This window comes from Podarcis filfolensis (assembly GCF_964270895.1).
Source record: "Podarcis filfolensis genome assembly, chromosome: 8".
NCBI classification, from domain to species: Eukaryota; Metazoa; Chordata; class Lepidosauria; order Squamata; family Lacertidae; genus Podarcis; species Podarcis filfolensis.
The window spans coordinates 13495321-13515771 of record NC_139611.1 but is presented as its reverse complement, the minus strand read 5'-3'; the positions used below and the strand labels follow the sequence as shown (position 1 = coordinate 13515771).

The 20451-nt window shown below is 48.1% G+C and overlaps 1 protein-coding gene across 1 annotated transcript in view; it reads left to right on the top strand.

The window, feature by feature from the left end:
* Nucleotides 1-344: 344 nt before the first annotated feature.
* Nucleotides 345-20451, top strand: part of IGSF21 (immunoglobin superfamily member 21) — a 231592-nt gene continuing 211485 nt past the window's right edge. Inside the window, exon 1 of the mRNA XM_083628788.1 lies at nt 345-1290. Coding sequence (XP_083484914.1) covers nt 1233-1290 — 58 coding nt within the window. The 5' untranslated portion in view covers nt 345-1232. The remainder of the gene's footprint in view (nt 1291-20451) is intronic.

Genomic DNA, 20451 nt, shown 5'->3' with positions numbered 1-20451 from the left:
TGAGGGGTGATAAGTGATGAGGATGATGATGATGATGATGACACAACCTTGTAAGGTTATTATACCCATTTTGCAGTTGAGAAGACTGAGAAAATGAGAGAGAGAGAGAGAGAGAGAGAGAGAGAGAGAGAGAACAGAACAACGTGCCTAACGCTTCTTATTAAAGCCAGAGCAGAAGGGAGACTTTGAATCACTGACTCCTCCCCAAACAAGACTATCAAAGGAAGGTTTAAAAGCGGAATTTGCAAACATCACTTTTTACGTGCAATCACGTACCATCTCCATATTGGGGCTGAGACTTCCTTCCCCATTCATACCTGCACATAAATTGACGTATTGTCATTATTATTGCTGCAGATTAAATCTCTGCGCTGACTTTCCAGGCGTCTCTCCTTGACTCGGAACGTGGAAGCAGCGTGGGGGTTGGCTGCTAAAGGGTTAAGCCTCTAAAGATAGAGGGAGGGAGAGAGAGAGAGAGCATGAGAGAGCGCTGGGGAGGGAGGTGCAATAGAAGAGAGGGGCTGGCTTTTCTCTCCTCTCTCACTCTCTCTTGCTGCAATAAATCCGGCTTAAAGGACGAGAGCAGAGGAGCCTAGAATGGATTAAAGAAAAGTCTGTATAATACAGACGCCAGCACAAGGGGGAGGGGGCAGAGAGAGAGAGAGAGAGAGAGAGAGAGAAGAAGGAGGAGGAGGAGGAGGAAGAAGAAGAAAGAGAATAAGAAAAGGAGCAAAAAGGAGGAAAGAAGGATGAGTTGAAGATCCCAAACTCCAGCTGCTAATCTGCTTATTCCACGGGAGGAGAAAGAGAGGCAGGGACTGAACAGGTGCATCCTCTGGGTACCACTCTCGGCATCCTCTGGGTACCACTCTCGGCATCCTCTGGGTACCACTCTCAGCATCCTCTGGGTACCACTCTCAACATCCCTTGGGTACCATTCGCCTTCGTGGTCTTTCGGACATACTCCTCTCTTGCCATCGCCTGCCTTCCCTCCCCGCTCCCCGTTTTCCTTTTTTTTCTGCGGGGAGAGAGGGGTTTCTTTCCACATTTCCTTCGTCTCCAAACCCCTCCCCAGCAGGCATCCACGATGTGTTCCTCCGCCGCCGGCCACGGATGCTCCGGCACCCCGTCTTCCCTGCCCGCCTTGCCTTCCGGAGGAGCCTCGCCATGCGGAGAGCCGAGGTGCTTCTAAACCAGATGGAGTTTCTATCCGGGGGGCCAAGACACCCACAATGAACCGCCTGCTGCCTCTCTGCTTCCTATTCATCAAACTCTTAGATGCTGTGCTGGGTGAGTGTGTGCGAGAGACACCTGCTTTTTTTGCGGCGGCGGAGGGTTGGGTGGGGGGGGGGAGAGAAAGAGAGGATAGAGGCATGGCTTTCATGTCCCCCCATCACCAAAGGAGATGCAAGAATCCCATGCGACGCCAGCACCCCCTCCCAAACCAACGTTGCTCAGGTTCTCTCCAAAGCCACGAACGGCGAGAGAATTTTAGCTCGGGGCATCAAACCGCTCTCCTTTCCCCGTTCAAGTCAATAGAGGATGCTTTGGAGCTGGGCAGAGGGAAGTCAGTGGGAGATGAACGGGGTGTTTTCTCCCAACTCATGCCAACTTTCCCCATCTTGGCTTGGTTGTTTAATGCTCCTGTTCTCTGGTTCTTCAAAGCTGCCCTTTGTTGGACCTCAACTGCTAAGAGTTGAGTGGGTCTCTCTCTCTCTCTCTCTCTCTCTGTCTCTCTCTCTCTCTCTCTCTCTCTCTCTCTCTCTCTCTGTCTCCCCCCCCCCCCCAGTTAGGAGGCAGTGATGTTGTGCATGGATCTATGAAAAGCCTTATCAAATACCAAAGCAAACACTTTCTCTTTTTTTCCTCTGGTGGTGGTCGCAATAATTATTATGATAATAACACCCCCCTTTCCCCGAAGCCCCCACAATCAGCATCCATTGTGGAACCAGGTTGCAAGCGGACAATAGACTTTTCAATGGCATCTGACGAGTTGTTGTCGTCTTCTGGAGAAAACACAGCCCGGTTTGTGCGAAAAGAGGCGAAATAAACCAAAAGGAGAGGGGGTGATGGAGGAGGAGTATGTTGGGGATAAGTAACCTGGGGGGTTCACAGAGAAAAGAGGGTGGGGGGAGGATAAAAAGGGAGGTTGCTTGTTTTGTGGGTTTACCTTTGGACTCAAACTCTGGACCGGTTTGTCGAACAGCAGATACATTGACACACACACACACACACACACCCCCTCTCCCTCTCTCGTGTGTGTTCGTTCCCCTCTGGGAAATTGTGCGGTGTGTTTGTTATTTTGAGATTGAATTTAGGCTAAAAACAACAGGAACAAGCAAAAGACTTTCATTAGCTCAGGCTCTTTTTTCCAGGGGTTACTTGAGGGCAGATGGGTTGATGCTGTGTGTGTGTGTGTGTGTGTGTGTGTGTGTGATCCGGAGAGCAAAAGCAGAAAGTTCCCCTCATTTATTTTTTCAAAGGAACTGATTTATTGAGCACCCACCCACCCTCCCAGACTTTGTGGCATGCGTTGACAGAACCAGAATGGACCCCAATGCAATGTTTTGTTTCAGTTCCAATCCTATTCGCCCCCCTCCCCATATATAGCAATGGGAGTTCTCAGAAAGTCACACTCTCCTATCACCTCTGGCCAGCCACACCAATCCTTGGATGATTTCGGTCTCCAAACTTAACCCTGTTGTAATTTCTGAGCTGGGGGGGAGGGTCTTTTCCCACTCTCATTTTTTTTGTTTGTTTTTTGCAGTGATTTTTTTGGGGGGGAGGCGGTAGGGAAAGGAATTGGTGGTTGATATCTCTTTGCCGATGCTTTCCCTTTTGATTCGGAGTGAAAATCCAGTTCAAGCGCTTCCAGCCTAGGTTATCACATACTGTGGCTACAGCACTGAGTTTATGGGTGTCCCCCCCGCCCCTTCTTCCTATAATAGCCCAACTCAAATCTTCCAGGTGAGCTGAAATTTGAATGAGTAATAACCGTGAATAATGTCAGGCAGCTGGTTGAGAAAACAAGTTGCTGGAAGGAAGGGATGACTTCTTCTTCCCTCGACTCTTTGGGGAAGTAGCAAGAAGGATTCGATATGCGGCCTTTGGCGGGATTTATTTGATTATGAGCATCTCCCATTGGTGAGGGAGGTGAACAAGGCAAAGTATTGCTTCTGCAATAAATGACAGCATTGGAAACAAAGAAAATATAAGTGTGTTTGTGTTCAAAATAGGAATGATTCTACTTTTATTCACAGCATCTTAAGTCTATAATGCAGGAGGCAAGCTATGGGGTTACAATGGACTCTTTCTCAGCTTGATGTTGTTGTTTCTAATGTGGAATAAATACATATTTGTGTTGGTGCTTGAGCTCTTTTGACCTGGCTGCTTTATATGTGATTTGTACACTCTCTTTTCTTTTCTTTTCTTTTCATGAAGCAAGGCAATAGAAGCTGGCCAAAGAGTGTAGGCTGGGTTTCGGGAGTGGCAATGGTGGCACCAGTGGCAGAGCTTCACCTGCATGACACAGCTTGGCTTACTTACCCGAGCAATCTAGATACATGATCACTTCCCCAAGCCACTTCTCTGCTGTGATCCCCCCATATGGCAAACTCCGGCCTAAATTCTTGTCTGTACAGTGGGTGTGAGGGCTGGGTTCAGTGTCCTTGGCCCCTCTGCACTCTGTGGATTCTGCTTTTCTGAGAACCAATAGCACCTGATAACATTATTTATTGTCCTGTTATTTATTTATCTGTTATTTATTGTTGTTTTCTTGCAGTGGAAGCTGGTCCACTGGGGTGAAAGTGGCACTGCCCTCCCACAACCTCAGTCTTCATTTGCCCTTTTCCTTTCTTCCAGTCTGGAGGATGGCTCTGCTTGCTAGTTTCCTCGTGTAGCAGGGAGGAGGTGGAAGGTGGGGGCGGAAGCAGAATGAGTTGTCTCCACCTCTCATTGTGCTCTGGGGCCATCCTGGTGGAGTCTCTGCCTTCTGCCCCACTGGTCCTAGTGGGCACCAGCCACCACTGGATTTAGGGATGATAAGTTGCCCTTACGTTGCTCCTGCAGGAGGCAGCAAGGGCCACAAATGTGGGTGGCTATAAAAGAGGATGGGACAAATTCATAGCTGAGAAGAGGGCTGTTGATGGCTTCTAACCACAATGGCTATGCTCTGCTTCCATGGTCAGAGGAAGCAAATACATGTGAATCACAGTTTCTGGGATCCACAGGAGGAGAGGGGTTGCTCAAATTCTCCTTGCAGGCTTCCCATTGGGTCATCCCATGGCTGTGAGAACAGGATGCTAGACCAGGTGGGCCATTGCCCTGATCTTCTGATGTTCTGACATTCTAATGGCAACCACAGGAGGGGAGGGCTCCTCTGTGTTTGAGACGTTCTTAGGGGCACCTGGGTGACCACTATGTGATGAGGGTGCTGAAAGCCTGACCCGAGGGCTTTCTGGTGGTTCCCTCACTGCAAGAAGTGAGGCTAAAGGGAGACAGGCAGAGGGCCTTCTTGGCAGTGATGCGATCCATGTGAAACGCCCTCCCAGCAGATGTCAGGGTGATAAGTAACTACTGTATATAACCTTTGGAAGATATCTGAAGGCAGCCGTGTATAGGGAAGCTTTTTAATGTCATTGCTTTATTATGTTTTTATATACAGTGGTACCTCGGGTTAAGTACTTATTTCATTCCGGAGGTCCGTTCTTAACCTGAAACTGTTCTTAACCTGAAGCACCACTTTAGCTAATTGGGCCTCCTGCTGCCGCCGTGCTGCTGGAGCACAATTTCTGTTCTCCTCCTGAAGCAAAGTTCTTAACCCGAGGTACTATTTCTGGGTTAGCGGAGTCTGTAATCTGAAGTGTATGTAACCTGAAGCGTATGTAACCTGAGGTACCACTGTACATTGGAAGCCCCTTAGAGTAGCTGGGGCAACCCAGTCAGATGGGCAGGGTACAAATATATTATTATTAATATTATTATTATTGTTATTATTATCCAGCAGGACTCAACTTATGTGCCTATGTTTCTACTCCGAGTCTGACTGAGTTCCCTGGGGCTTGTGCAAGGATGTGTCTCCTTATTCTAGAAGCAGGTTTCAAAATCTCTTTTCCCCTTCCTGAGGAAAGAATAAACACGGGAGCTCAGATTGGCTGGGATTTCCTCATTCCTCCAGCAGAGGGCGGCTCCATGTGCAGGCACGTGCCATGCAGCGATGTGAACTTTGCAAACTTCTCCTTTCAGATTCTCACACTTGTGGCTTCACCGTGACCCCCTGCAATTCCTCGCCTCCAACCATCTCTCTATGAGCTCTGTGTGTGTGTGCTTCTCTTGTGCTGACTGATTCATTCTGAGAGAGAGAGAGAGAGAGAGAGAGAGAGAGAGAGAGAGAGAGAGAGATTCTCAATCAAGGGACATAAAAAGGCTTTAAATAATAGAAAGCCAACAGAAGCTGGATGATCTTTTCTTTTAAAGCTGCCTCGGTGGTGGTAAAATAAATTAATGGCCTGGAAATTACTCTGTGCCTCCCTGCCATGGAAAAGTGGTTCGTCTGGTGTCTGCAAGATGGGCCAAAAGGCAGAGGAATATTACATAGTAATATTACAGTGTAATATTGATCTGGACACTGTCCAGATCAAGGGAAGTAACTGAGCCACTGTTTTCTGCTTTGATCTGACCCCGCCTGGAGTCCTGTGTCCTGTTCTGGGCTCCACAGTTTAAGAAGGATATTGACAAACCAGAACGTGTGCAGAGGAGGGCAACCAAGATGACCAAGGGTCTGGAAAGCAAGCCTTATGAGTGAGCTGGTTGTGTTTAGCCTGGAGAAGAGAAGACTGAATATCTTCAAATATCTGAAGAGCTGTTCCATGGGAACAAGCTTGTTTTCTGCTGCTCCAGAGGGAAGGATCCGAACCAATGGATTCAAATGACAAGGAAAGACATTCCAACTAAACATTAGGAAGAACTTTCTGAGGGTAAGAGCTGTCTGACCATGGAACAGACACCCTCAGAAGGTGATGGACTCTCCTTCCTTGGAGGTTTTTAAGCAGAAGTTAGATGGCCACATGTGAGGGATTCTTGAACTGTGATTCCTGAATTGCAGGGTTAGACTAAAAGGCCTTTGGTGACCATTCCAAGTAGAATTCTATGATTCTATCTCTGTAATGAGACATTGTGTGGTGCGATAATGATTCTGGGGTTTGGCTGTTTGTCCTCTTCCCACACATCATAGACAGGTGTTCAAGGGATGTGGTGGCAGAAATGTCAGTAAACATGACCCTTAAGGTGCTGCTAGGCTGTCAATATTTCACAGGAGGGATTTAAGTGAACTCTGGAACTTTAGGACATGCACAGTTAAAGTGGATCAAAGCAGTCTATTGCCCTAGTACAGTCATCCCCAAACTCAGCCCTCCAGCTGTTTTGGGACTACAACTCCCAGCATCCCTAGCTAACAGGACCAGTGGTCAGGGATAATGGGAATTGTAGTCCCAAAATAGCTGGAGGGCCGAGTTTGGGGATGCCTGCCCTAGTGCTACTCTGAGTAGCATCATCAAATTTAATAGACACGATTAACTTAGGTTTGTGAGTTTCAAAAAGGACCTAATCTGAGTAGGTCTTGACAGAATACAACCCCCAATGCTGGTGTGTTCTAAGTTGGGACTTTCATATATCACCCTCTTCCATTTCCACTCCCCCTGGAATGGTTGTCAATGTCTCTTTAAGAGGGCATGGGCAAGTGAAAGAGATCAGCCCACCTGCTTATGGTGATGTGATATGCAGGTCAGCTGACCAAGTGGTATATAAAAAGGGAGGTGCTGGATCTTAGTGGGTAGTTGAACTTCTAACATGAGTGAGGAGGAACCCTCCCAGAAATGAAAAAAAAAAAATGAGGGAAGCAGGTGTTTAGTCATAGCCAGTGACAGGCAAACATTTTTTTGTTAAGAATATCAAGCTAGCAAAAAATTTTGGGGAGTGGTGGATCCCTTCAACATGTACTGGAGTCTTCTGAAAATGGTGAGTTATGCGTTCTTACTTCTTCTGTGTTGGTGAATTTAACCACCCCACCCCCCGGGTGTTCAGCTTCATAATGGAATGGCCCATCAAGAAGCTCCGATTGCGGATTTTATTGATTGCTTTCCAGATAACAGCAGTCCTTTTTAATGGATGTTCTGTGGGTTTAAGCTGGCTGGCTGGTTTTCCATATTGTTCTGGATCTTAGCGGAAGATGTCCTCATTTTTTAATTTTTTTTACAGCCATATAATCTTTAGGGGAGGCTGAGACAATCTGGATTCTTTTGAAAACTACATTCGATTCAATATTTTTACCCACTATCTTCCGCTGGAGATAGCGCTGCTTCAGATTCCATCACAGCTTCATCTTTCCCTACCAGGTTCTGCCACGAAGCCTGGGAGATTTGTCGTTCTCTATTGAACGGGCGATGTAGAACAACTGCCTTTCCCCGCTTAACCCTGTCTTCACTTACTTGTGCCCAGTGAAGCTGAACCTGGGAAGATTCAGGAAAGATGGAAGAAAGTCCTTCTCTACACTGCGAGGAGTTAAAACCATGGCACTCGCTCCCGCAGGAAGCAGTGATGGTCACCAACTTGGATGACTTTAAAAGAGGACTAGACAAATTCATGGAAGAGAGGGCTATTGGAGGCGGCAAAGCTTCTGAATATCAGTTGCTGGAAACTGCAAGAAGTTAGGGAGCTCTTGTGCTTGGTTCCTGCTTGTGGGTTCTGCTCCTCTTGTGTTCTCATATGTCTATTCCCCCCAGTTACTCATAACTGTTCCTTTTTGAACTCTGCTTGTTGAGGTATTTTGGAGTGGAGAAGGTGGCTCTTGTTGAATCCTTTGTTGAGGCTGATCCCTTGGCCTAGTTGGGATTTGAACCCTGATCTTCCAGGCCCTGGGCCAACATCCTAACCGCTGGTTTTAGGTTGGATGCAATTCCATTATGAATAGTGCAATTCTGTTAATGCATGTTTTGTTGTACAGTGGTGCCTTGGTTCTCAAACTTAATCCATCCCAGGAGTCCGTTCGACTCCTGAAACCATTCAAAAACCAAGGCACTCAAGCGGAAGCCGCGTCGGAGGTTCAGCTTCCAAAAAAAGTTTGCAAACCGGAACGTTGACTTTTGGGTTTGTGGCGTTCAGGAGCCGGTTTGTTCGGCAACTAAGCCATTCAAGAACCAAGGTTTGACTGTATCGTGAAACGGCTTGGAGATGCTCCATCAGAAGTGACCCATAAATGAAATTTTTAAAAGTATATGGCATGGTAAAGGTAAAGGTAAAGGGACCCCTGACCGTTAGGTCCAGTCACGGACGACTCTGGGGCTGCAGCGCTCATCTTGCTTTACTGGCCGAAGGAGCCAGCGTTTGTCTGCAGACAGCTTCCGGGTCATGTGGCCAGCATGACAAAGCTGCTTCTGGCGAACCAGAGCAGCGCACAGAAACACTGTTTACCTTTCTGCCACAGTGGTACCTATTTATCTACTTGCACTGGTGTGCTTTCGAACTGCTAGGTTGGCAGGAGCTGGGACCAAGCAACTGCTGACCACCTGATTGGCAAGCCCTAGGCTCTGTGCTAAATAATGTGTGTGTAGAGGTGGATTTATGTCATTTCTTCCAGCCCTGCCCCAAATCACACAGGGAGGTGTGTCTTGTATCTAGTAGCCACCAGCTTTCTAAAGCCATCGAAGAAACAACCTCTTTGGCTTATCATTGTCAAAAAGGCTAGAGGTGGTTGCTCTCTCCAAAGGACGTCACTTGAGAGGGTGCTTCTCATTTCACCCTGGCCCTTGAAAAAAATAAAAATAACAACCCTATCTTGTGGGCTCAGCCGTCCAAGAAGAAATTGCACTGGCAGAAGGAGGCGATGCTCAGAGTTCCCTTGCATGAACCCTTTGTGCCATCTCTCCTCCTCCTCCTCCTCCTCCTCCTCTTCCCCTTCATGAAGTGCCTGTGCAGCAGCCCCCGGGGGCCTCTTGTGCAGGACGACAGAAACCCTGCACGCTCCCTTAGCTCAGTTCGCAAGCGCTTCTCGCTCTTGTTCTTCCTTTCAAAGTGATGATGTGGTTGTTTTCCCGAGCTAGAGGTTGGGTGGGGAGAGGGAGGAAGCCAGTTTTGTGTCCGCGATCAGTTTCTTTCCTTTACATGCCTAGCAATTAAGAAGCTGGGAGAAACGCGATAATCAGACCCTCCAAGTGTCCCTATTTTCCAGGCACAGTCTAGGATTTCCAGAAGCCGTCCCAGTTTCTGATGAGATCCCGGAATATCCCGCTTTTCCTTAAAGGTAAAGGGACCCCTAACCATTAGGTCCAGTCATGACCGACTCTGGGGTTGCAACACTCATCTCGCTTTATTGGCTGAGGGAGCCGGTGTACAGCTTCCGGGTCATGTGGCCAGCATGACTAAGCCGCTTCTGGCGAACCAGAGCAGCGTACGGAAACGCCATTTACCTTCCTGCTAGAGTGGTACCTATTTATCTAGTGGCACTTTGATGTGCTTTCAAACTGCTAGGTTGGCAGGAGCAGGGACCGAGCAACGGGAGCTCACCCCGTCGCGGGGATTCAAACCGCCGACCTTCTGATCGGCAAGTCCTAGGCTCCGTGGTTTAACCCACAGCGCCACCCGCGTCCCTCCGCTTTTCCTTAAGATGTCCCTATTTTCACCGGAGAATTGCTGAAGGATGCCCCTATTATCATCAGAGAAATGTTGGCGGTTATGGAGTTATCCATCCCCTGAGCCATATGAAGACAGGCCCGTATAGGGAATATTTTTAATGTTTCAATTTTTTTATGTTTCTATATGGAAGCCACCCAGAGTGACTAGGGCAACCCAGTCAAATAGGCAGGGTAGGTAAATAATAAAATTTTGATGATGAAAGAGGATGTTCCTCTTCTCCTCAGAGAAATGTTGTAGGGTATGCTTTATACTTTCCAGCAGTTTACACCTCAACACGCCTCTTCCTCTTCTTCTCTGTCTCTGCAAATCTGACACCACGATGAGTAACATTTGGACCAAGGGGCTGGACAGGGAAAACCGAATACCATGGCAGGGTTCCTGAAAAGCTTATGGGAGGTTGAGAGCAATGCCAGATTTAGGGTGCTGTGAGCAGTTCCCCAGCACAGGGCACCAAGCCAAAGGAGTGCAAAACTGAGAAGATCCAGGATTGAGATGATCCATTTGGGCTGCGCCAAATTCTGGACTTGCATAGGGTGTCGTATTAGGAAAGATTACCAAAGGCAGCATCTGTGAAGAGGTTCATTGGTGTCAGATGGATGTCAAAGGATGAAGAACACCAGTGGCCCCACCTTGATCCCTGGCCATTGGCTATGCTGGCTGCCAGGGCTGCTGGGGGTTCTCAGCCCAGCAACATCTGGAGGGCCACAGATGTTCCCCATCCCTGAATTAGACCATTAGTGCCCTGAACTACCTTCATCACCACTTTGACCGTCGCTTGCCTTCACTGCCCCAGCTACCTCCATCACAACTCTGTTTTCTCCAGGGCGTTTCAGGGTGGTGTACATCGTTTTCTGTTCCCCATCCCATCTGTTTAATCCCTGCAACAACCCTGTGGGGTAGGTTAGACTGAGAGTGACTGCCTAAGATCACACCCAGCCAGCTTCATGGATGAGTAGAGGACATGAAGCCAGGCCTCCTGAGGCTTCCTGTGATGGCCTGGGATTCAGAGGCTGAACCTGAGGAATCCCAGCCTGCACAGGAGTCCCCGCCTCCAGAACCAGCTAAGCCGGGGCTGGGGCCTGAGCCTGAAGAGTCCTCACCTGTGCTGGATCCTCAGGTGCAGACACCAGCTGAGTCTGCTCTGGCTCCTGAGGTGATGGAGGACCCATTGCCTGCAGGTGCTCCACTCTCAGCCCCGTCAGGGGAGGAGGAGGTTGCCTCTGGGTCCAGTAACCCTCCAGCCTCTCCTGAGCTGCAGAGGCTCAGGGCAGAGAGGCGGAGGGAACTAAGTTCCTGCAGGAGGAGTGCTCGCCTCCAGGCCAGGAGAGGCAAGTCACCTGCGGACCGGGGCCGCCCTATGCCTTGGGGCAGATAAAAGCCAGTCAGCCCCAGTCCCAGGTTGTGGGAGCAACGTTGCTGCTAGCCTGTTCCTGCCTGCACCCTACCAGAGTTCCTGACCCCACCCGACTCCCCACCTTGGATCCAGCTACAGCTTTGATCGACAGCCTCCATACCGCACCATCGACCTCGGACTGGACTCGGACCTCGCCTCTCGGTTAGCCCCCGGGACCAGCACACTTCCAGAGCCCGAGAGAAGCGCCTGCAAAGGACATTTCTGGACAAGATGGTTCCTAGAATGATGGGACCAGGAAGGCCCTGACTCAAAGTAAGGAGGACGAGACAGGTTAATCCCCTCCCATCATCCTCTCCTCCCCATGGCTCATAAATCATCTCAACTCACAGGCAGCCTCGGAACTGCAAGGTTGCAAGTGATCTGCCTAGTCCTATATTTTTTGTCCACCTGCCAAAACTTCCTCTGTGCCCTTAGCTTCCTGCAGAAGTTCTTATTATACTGATGGCTCCTACCTTTAAGTGTGTGTGTGTGTGTGTGTGTGTGTGTGTGTGTGTAGCTAATGACTGGGCACTTCCGTTATCTCCCCGCCATTATTGTTCCTTCGTCCTCTTTGACAGCCTTCCTAAAATAAACTGTCAATCACATGCACTCTCTCTCTCTTGCTCTCGTGTGTGTGTGTGTCGTGTGTGTGTGAGTGTGAGTGTGTGTGTGTCCATTCCCCTGCGTGTGTTGCTTTTGAAATATCAGAGAGCCTTTGTCTGGAGTGCAGATAGCAAAATGTGGGGAAATGAGGAAAAACCTACTTTGCATCTTATCTGGCCCTTCCAGCCTGCTTCTGTGGAAGGCAACATGGTGGATAGTGGTTAGAGCACTGGTTCCCAAAGTGGGCGGTACTGCAGTTCTGGAGGTGTCAATCACCGCCAGAGTTTGCGGGGGGTGTGTGTGCTATCATTGGATCAAGTTCATCCATTTTGCTGAATTAATTAGATCGTTTTAACTGGAATTTGAGTAAACGTGCAATTAATTGTGGCTTCTTTGAATCCCTTAGTGGGTCGTGCAAGCAGCTATTCTGAATAGTACTCTTATTATATGGTAGGGGGCACTGGGAATGAGTTTATAGGTCCAAGGTGGGTCCCCCCCAAAAGTTCAGCAACTACTGGGTTAGAGAGTTGACTGTGGTTGGGGGGGGGCATGACTGTAATGCTTGTTCCGTCATGAAGTTCACTGAGGTCACTGGGGTACAATTACCACCTGCGAGTGAAGTCCACCTCACAGGGTAGCTGTGAGCAGGAGAGGAGGAAACTATTCGTCCATGTATGCGTATAAAATATTTCTTATTTGCTTTTCGGCTTGCACCAAACATCCCAAATGGCATACATGTCTGTCTGTCTGTCTGGGGACTCAGCTATACAGCTGCAAATATAACAATTTAAGTGTGTTTTAAATGCATTATACAAATGTGATACTAGATGGAACTGGTGAGCGAATGGCAAATTCCATGTATATTTTAAAACGTGGTGTGTGGTTTTTTAAAGCATTTTCACAGTGGTTTTATATAAAATATGTGCAGATTCCACCTAGCTGTCTAGCTATCTAGCTATCCACATACACATATCTAGGTAATAGTAGGAATTTCCTTCCTTGTAATTGGCATCCTTTGGTTCAGGTCCTATCCTCCAGAGCAGCAGAAAACAAGCTTGCTCCAACTTCCATGGCACAGCCCTGAGTCTGTAAAATAACTCAGTTGCTACATACGATCTTGCATTTCTGTGCATTGAAATCATACACTAGTGCCAAAATTGTGGAAACCTTTTGGGAAAAGTGTATTTCTGGGGTTTGATGGCTCATAACACCACTTTTTTGGGTAATGTCATAAAATTATATATCAACAGAAAGATAATTTAATGAAGAACGTAATACAACAAAGTTTGCTCAATTATCTGTATGCTATCAAAAGGTATAGCCAAATAACCAGAAAAAGGAAGCACGACTTGCTTAAGTTGATATGCAGTAGATTTCCTTCATTTGAATATTGCCAATTAGCGTGAGCATGAGCCAATCAGGTGTTATGAGCCATCAAACCTCGGAAATACACTTTTCCCAAAAGGTTTCCACAATTTTAGCCACTAGTGTAGCTGCCCTGCCAAATCCGGAGCGATGTATGTCCTCTGCCTGTGTGTTGTGTTCTGATCCATGTTCAGAGTTCCACAAGCTGCTTCAGTCCAGGATGCGTCATAGAGCTGTCATCCATTCTTCGTGGTCAGCTGTCCCATGCACGAGGCAGAGTGTGTTAGATTGAGGAAGGAGAATGTGCTTCTTAAAAGATAGATGAATTCCTTGGATCTCCTCCAGCCGTGGAAGGGTCTCTCTCAGAAGTTACTGGTCTACAAAAATGTTTTAGGGTCCCTGCTGCCCACGCTAGCCTCTTCTAGTCATTCACGGCAGGTCTCCAGCCTCAGAAGACGGGACTTTTACTCCTGATGATTCAAGGTAGCAACAACAGGGCCTTGATTTGGCAGATCGCTGTTTGCAGTCAAGAGATGGGCGAAGCTGTCAATTTACCTTTTCCCTCAAAATGTTCAATCCTAAACCCTCTAGAAAAGTGACCAGCATTTTAGTGTGGGTTTCTCCTGATATGTTCAAACCTGTATTAATTATCTCTTTTTTACCTCTTATGCACATTTTTGTATCACAGTTTCACTGAATATAATGCATTTTTGTTATGAGAAAGGGCTGTAGTTCAGTGGCATGGAACCCAGGTTCAAATCCCTCCAGCATCACCAGGTAAAAAGGTAAAAGGACCCCTGACCATTAGGTCCAGTCGTGACCGACTCTGGGGTTGTGGCGCTCATCTCGCTTTATTGGCCATGGGAGCTGGCGTACAGCTTCCGCGTCATGTGGCCAGCATGACTAAGCCACTTCTGGTGAACCAGAGTAGCGCATGGAAGCGCCGTTTACCTTCCCACCGGAGCGGTACCTATCTATCTACTTGCACTTTGACGTGATTTCAAACTGCTAGGTTGGCAGGAGCAGGGACTGAGCAACGGGAGCTCACCCTGTTGCGGGGATTCGAACCGCCAACCTTCTGATCGGCAAGTCCTAGGCTCTGTGGTTTAACCCACAGCGCCACCCACGTCCCATCACCAGGTAGGGCTGGGGAAAAGACTCCCTGCCTTTAACCCTGGAGAGCCATTGCTGCCAGCCAGCATAGGCAATGCTAAGGTAGATGGAGCAATGGCTTAACTTGGCCTAAGCCAGCTTATTACATCCCTATCTAAATCGACCCTTCAGAACCATAAGGACTAGGACCTTTTTTCTGTTTAGGGGAAGGATTATAGCTCAGTAGCACAACCCCAGCTTTGCATGCAGAAAGGCCCAGGTTGAATCGCAGGGTTGGGCTGGGGGAAACTCCATGTCTGAAATTCTGGAGAGTCACTGCTGCCAGTCAGTGTAGGCAGTACTGATCTAGATGGATCAGGGCTCTGACTCCATCTGAAGTTGCTTCCTATGCACCTAGCCTAGATGGAAAGTTGAGCCTATGCTTCAATGTGAGCCCACAAACAGGACTTGAGCTCACTTACACCCTCCTGATTCTTGATTCCCAGCAGCTGGTAATAGTGCTAATAGTCCCTCTCTATTCTGCCTTGCTCTGACCACACATAGAATAGGTCTAGGACCCACGTACCTACAGGACTGCCTCTCCTGGTATGCCCCACGGAGGACCTTAAGGTCCACAAATGACAACATTTTGGAGGTCCCAGGTCTCAAGGTGGTTAGATTGGTCTCAACTAGGGCCAGGGCCTTTTCAGTACTGGCCCCGACTTGGTGGAACACTCTGTCACAAGAGACGAGGGCCCTGCGGGACTTGGCATCTTTCCACAGGGCCTGCAAGACAGAGCTTGGCCTTTGGTTTGGAATCGGTCTGACCCTTATGTTTCCCTTCCTTTATGGTTTTGATCTATGGGCTACTTCTTAAATGAGGCTGCATTTTAAATTGCATTTTAACCTGTATTTTAAATTGGTTCCCCCCATTATGTTTTTACTTTGATTTTATTGGTGTTAGCCACCCTGAGCCCGGCTCTGGCTGGGGAGGGCGGGGTATAAATAAAATGTATTATTATTAATAATAATACTGTGTCCAATTCTGGGCACCACAATTTGAGAAGGATGTCGAGAAGCTGGAACGTGTACAGAGCTGGGCAACCAAGATGATCAAGGGTCTGGCAACCAAGCCTTATAAGAGAGAGTTGAGGGAGTTGAGTATGTTTAACTGGGACAAGAGGAGACTGAGAGGTTCTATGAAGGCCACCTTCAAATATCTGAAGGGCTGTCACATGGAAGATGGAACAAGTATGTTTTCTCCTGCTCTGGAGGGTAGGATCTGAAGGAAAGAAGATTCCAACTAAACCTTATGAAGAACTTTCTGGTGGTGAGAGCTGCTAGACAGTGGAATGGGCAACCTCAGATGGTGGTGTACTCTCCATTGGAGGTTTTTAAAGAGAGGTTTAATGGCAGTTTCATCTGGAAATGAAAGGTTGGAGGAGCTGGGTATGTTTAGGCTGGAGAAAAGGAGACTCAGAGGAGATAGGATAGTCATCTTCAAATATCTCAAGGGCTGCACATGGAAGAAGGAACAAGCTTGTTTTCTCCTTCTCTGGAGGGTAGGATTTCAACCACGGGCTTCAAGTTACAAGAAAGGAGTTTCCAACTAAACATCAGGCAGAACTTTATGACAGTAAGAGCTGTTCAACAGCAGAATGGACTTCCTTGGGAGGTGGTGGAATCTCCTTCCTTGGTGGTTTTTAAGCAGAGGTTGGGATGGTCATCTATCTTGGATGCTTTAGTTGAGATACCTGCATTGCAGGGGGTTGGTCTACTCTAGATGACCCTCAGGGTCCAGGTGCGCCAACTTGGGCCACAGGTTATGGGTGCCCAGTGCGAGTGACGTGACATCATGACGTCATGCACCTCATGGCCTCAGAACCTGACTTCCCATGGCACTGGAAGTCAGGTTCCGAGGTCTCGCAAGGCCTCGGACAGCATCTCTGAGGTCTCTCAAGGTCTTGGATGTGATTTCCGGTGCTTTATGAGGCACCAGAATTTGTGTCGGAGAAGAGGGAGAGGGAGATGGAGAGAGAGAGAGAGAGAGAGAGAGAGAGAGAGAGAGAGAGAGAGAGAGAGAGAGAGAACCTAATGTGCTCCATTCTAGGAATGCTGATCTTAAGCAATGCTGATTCCAAAGGCTACTCTGCCTGTTTTATTCCAGGGAGAGGAACAAAATGCCATCTGCAGGAACTTCCTCAGCTGGAAGCAATCTTGTCTCCCAGGACCACCCCTTCCCTCTCTCAATTTGAAGCTGAGGCAAAGGAGCTCTGGAAGGAGGGGGACCTTCAATATCTTCTGATATGAGCTCCTAATGCTGTGTTGAACATATGGAAGCAGAAGTCCCTCGAAGCTTCGGAGAGAGCTCTGTACGAGCTGGTGGGAAGGGATGTGGGCTGGTTGAAGATGCTGCAGTAATCATTCTGACAAGACGAAAGGCAGGAGAAAAGGTCTGCAGCATCTTCCCCACCCACAAGTAATGGGAATGGGTTCCCTGACAGGGATGAAAGGACAGGGGTAAAGTAAAGGAATCATAGAATTATAGAGTTGGAAGGGATCATGAGTGCGATTTAGTCGTCCTCCTGAAATGCGGAATAAGAGCTAACTGATCCTTGACAGATGGCCATCCAACTTCTAGTGAAACCCACCATCTTCTGAGGTTGTCCGTTCCATGTCAAACAGCACTTATTCCCAGAAAGTTCTTCCTAATGTTTAGTTGGAATCTCCTTTCTTATAACTTGAAGCCATTGGTTTGGGTCCTACCCTCCAGAACAGCAGAAAACAGGATTGTGCCATCTTCCATAAGACAGCCCTTTAGATATCTGAAGTTGACTATCATATCGCCTCTCAGTCTCTTCTTCTCCAGGGTAAACATGCCCAGCTCCTTCAACTGTTCCTCATAAGGCTTGGTTTCCAGACCCTTGATCATCTTGATCGCCCTCCTCTGCACACGTTTCAGATCGTCAACATCCTTCTTAAATTGTGGAACCCAGAACTGGACACAGGAGTGTAGGTTTGGTCTAACCAAGGCAGAATGTCTTCCTTTGAATGTGGGATGACGAGTTTAGCATTTGCTCTCCCCACACTCCAAATATCACCTCTCTCTCGAGACAGCGAGATCACAGAGGTGCTTGAGTCAAGCTTTCTGTGGGTTTGTTCAAGAGACCCAATGTAAGGATGGACGGCCAGTCCTTGAAGACAGAAGGCTCTGTCCCCTTCAGGGTCGGTGTTGCATTTTGGCTGTGATGGGGAGTCCAGGGCTGTCGGAGAAAGGGCAGAGGTGAAGATTCCAATTAACGCTTCCTTAAAGACAGCAGAAATTTCAAAGCAGAGTTTTTCCTTGGCAGGGAGAAGGAGGCCTCATAAACTAATTAACCTGTGTGGAAGGCCAAGCCAATGATGGCAGATGAAAGGTTTGGGTTTTAAAAACTTTGCTTTGGAGGGAAAAGTTCTCTCCTCTCACCCCCCCCCCCACACCTTTACTTTCTATCGCTCAGTGAGGAGGGGGAATCAGCCCAGTTCTGTTCTGAGTCAGTTCTGTGTTTGTTCAATAATATTTCCATTTTCTCAGTTAAAACAAAGATTAAAAGCTCTCTCTCTCTCTCTCTCTCTCTCTCTCTCTCTCTCTCTCTCTCTCTGTGTGTGTGTGTGTGTGTGTGTGTGTGTGTGTGTGTGTATGAATGAATGACCCCCAATGCTCAGTGGCACACCTGCTTAGCATCCAGATGCTAAAGGACATGGGTGGTGCTGTGGTCTAAACCACTGAGCAACTAGGGCATGCTGATCAGATGGTCGGTGGTTTGCATCCCCACGACGGAGTGAGCTCCCACTGCTCTGTCCCAGCTCCTGCCAACCTAGCAGTTTGAAAGCACACCAGTGCAAGTAGATAAATAGGTACCGCTGCAGCGGAAAGGTAAACAATGTTTCCGTGCGCTGCTCTGGTTTCCGCCACGGTATCCCAGAAGCAGTTTAGTCCTGCTGGCCACATGACCCAGAAAGCTGTCTGTGGACAAATGTGGCTTCCTTGGCCTGAAAGCGAGATGAGCACCACAACCCTATAGTTGCCTTTGACTGGACTTAAGCACCCAGGGGTCCTTTTTTAGCATGCAGATGGTCCCTGATTCCATCCCCTAATAGGCTTGGGAATGATCGCTGCCGGGAGAGCCACTGCTAGTCAGCGTAGACAGTAGTGTAGACCAATTGTCTGTCTCCATGCAAGCCAGCTTCCTATTTTCCTGTTTAATTCAGCTCACGGGTTTAATTCCCACAGGTTGGGGATCCTAGGACCAGTGAAAATGAGCTACACTTGGAAGATGCTCCACAGTTTTGCTCCAGTGCAGGGCTACTGAATTCTGCACCAGCAGAAGTTTCCAAACTGTCTTCAGAGGCAGCCCTATGTATAATGCATTGCAGTAATCTAACCTAGAGGTTACCAGAGCATAGACAACAGAAGTTAGGCTACCCCTGTACAGATAGGGGTACAGCTGGGACACTAGCCCAAGCTGATGGAAGACACTCTGAGCCACGGAGGTCACCTGAACCTCAGGTGACAGCAATGGATTCTTGTACCCACTCCTTCAAAGGGAATGTAACCCCTACAAGAGAGACAATCTTCCACCTATCGGGTCTAGTGAACTGCCCACCAACAGTGCCTCAGTCTTATCTGGATTAAACCTCAGTTTATTGGCTCTCATCCAGTCCAATACTGAGGCAAGACAACAGTTCAGCACATCCAGTACCTCGCCTGCAGATATAAAGGAGAAGTAGAACTGTGTGCCACCAGCATATTAGAAATTAGGTAGGTTCCTTTAGTCCAGTGTGTCCCAAATTCGGGTCTCCTGCTGGTTTTGGACTACAATTTCCATCATCCCTGACCACTGGTCCTGCTAGCTAAGAATGATGGGAGTTGTAGTCGAAAAGCAGCTGGAGATCAAAGTTTGGGAAACACTGCTTTAGCTTGTTGCTGCTGATGCAGCAAATCAACCATCTAGTCCAGGGGTCAGCAAGCTTTTTCAGCAGGGGGCTGGTCCACTGTTCCTCAGACCTTGTGGGGGGGTCGGACTATATTTTTTTGGGGGAAATATGAACGAATTCCTATGCCCCACAAATAACCCAGAGATGCATTTTAAATAAAAGCACACATTCTACTCATGTAAAAACTCGCTGATTCCTGGACCATCTGCGGGCTGGATTTAGAAGGCAATTGGGCCTTAGTTTGCCTACCCATGATCTAGTCTTTATCAACCTTGAGTTCCTAGATGTTGGTAGTATAACTTTCATGATTCTTGGCCAGCATGGCCAGTGGTCAGGGATGATGGTACCCAAGGGTGAGAGAGGCTGATCTAGACCATCATTAGAGCATCACTTGCTTTCCTCTTAAACTCCCATCCAAAAATGTCAGCTCTGCATTTCCTAGATATTAAAGAAAGTAGTTGCAGTGATACTTTTTAGCCATGTTAATGGAAGCACACTTGCACTCTCTCTCCCTTGCTAGAGATTTAAAACTTCCTGGTAAGGGAATACAATGTTATAAATATCTTCAAACCAGCTTGAGTTGGTTTTTAGTCTTCCGCACCCTTTCCAGACCCGAGAGAGAGAGAGAGAGAGAGAGAGAGATGCATCTCTGAACTTTGTGGTATTGATGACAGTCAAAGTGCAGTTTAAAGAGCGTATAAGTCCTCTCTCAGTTCTAGCAGAAACCCAAACACATTGATTGCAAAAAGCAGAGACCTTTCAAATTAGGACTCTGCAATTTCTGCTGCCAAGGACAAAATGGGGAGGGCGCAAACATTTCTTCCTTTTTTGTTCTGGTGGTTTGTTTTAGGGGTGGTGGTGGGGAAATCCATGGGGAATTGCCAAAACAGCAATGGGGCACTATGTTTCTGGTCTCCCAGGAAACACTCAGCAGCTGGCGTGCCCACTGACCAAGGAAGATGGGAGTTGTAGTTCATCAGCGTCTGGAAGGCCACACAAATCCCGCATTTTTCCATTAAAAGGAAGCGGAATTAGAATAGAGGGCGCTGTGGGTTAAACCACAGAGCCTAGGACTTGCCTATCAGAAGGTCGGTGGTTCGAATCCCCGCGATGGGTGAGCTCCCGTTGCTCGGTCCCTGCTCCTGTCAACCTACCAGTTCGAAAGCACATCAAAGTGCAAGTTGATAAATAGGTACCGCTCCAGCGGGAAGGTAAACGGCATTTCCGTGCGCTGCTCTGGTTCGCCAGAAGCGGCTTAGTCATGCTGGCCACATGACCCGGAAGCTGTACGCCGGTTCCCTCGGCCAATAAAGCAAGATGAGCGCCGCAACCCC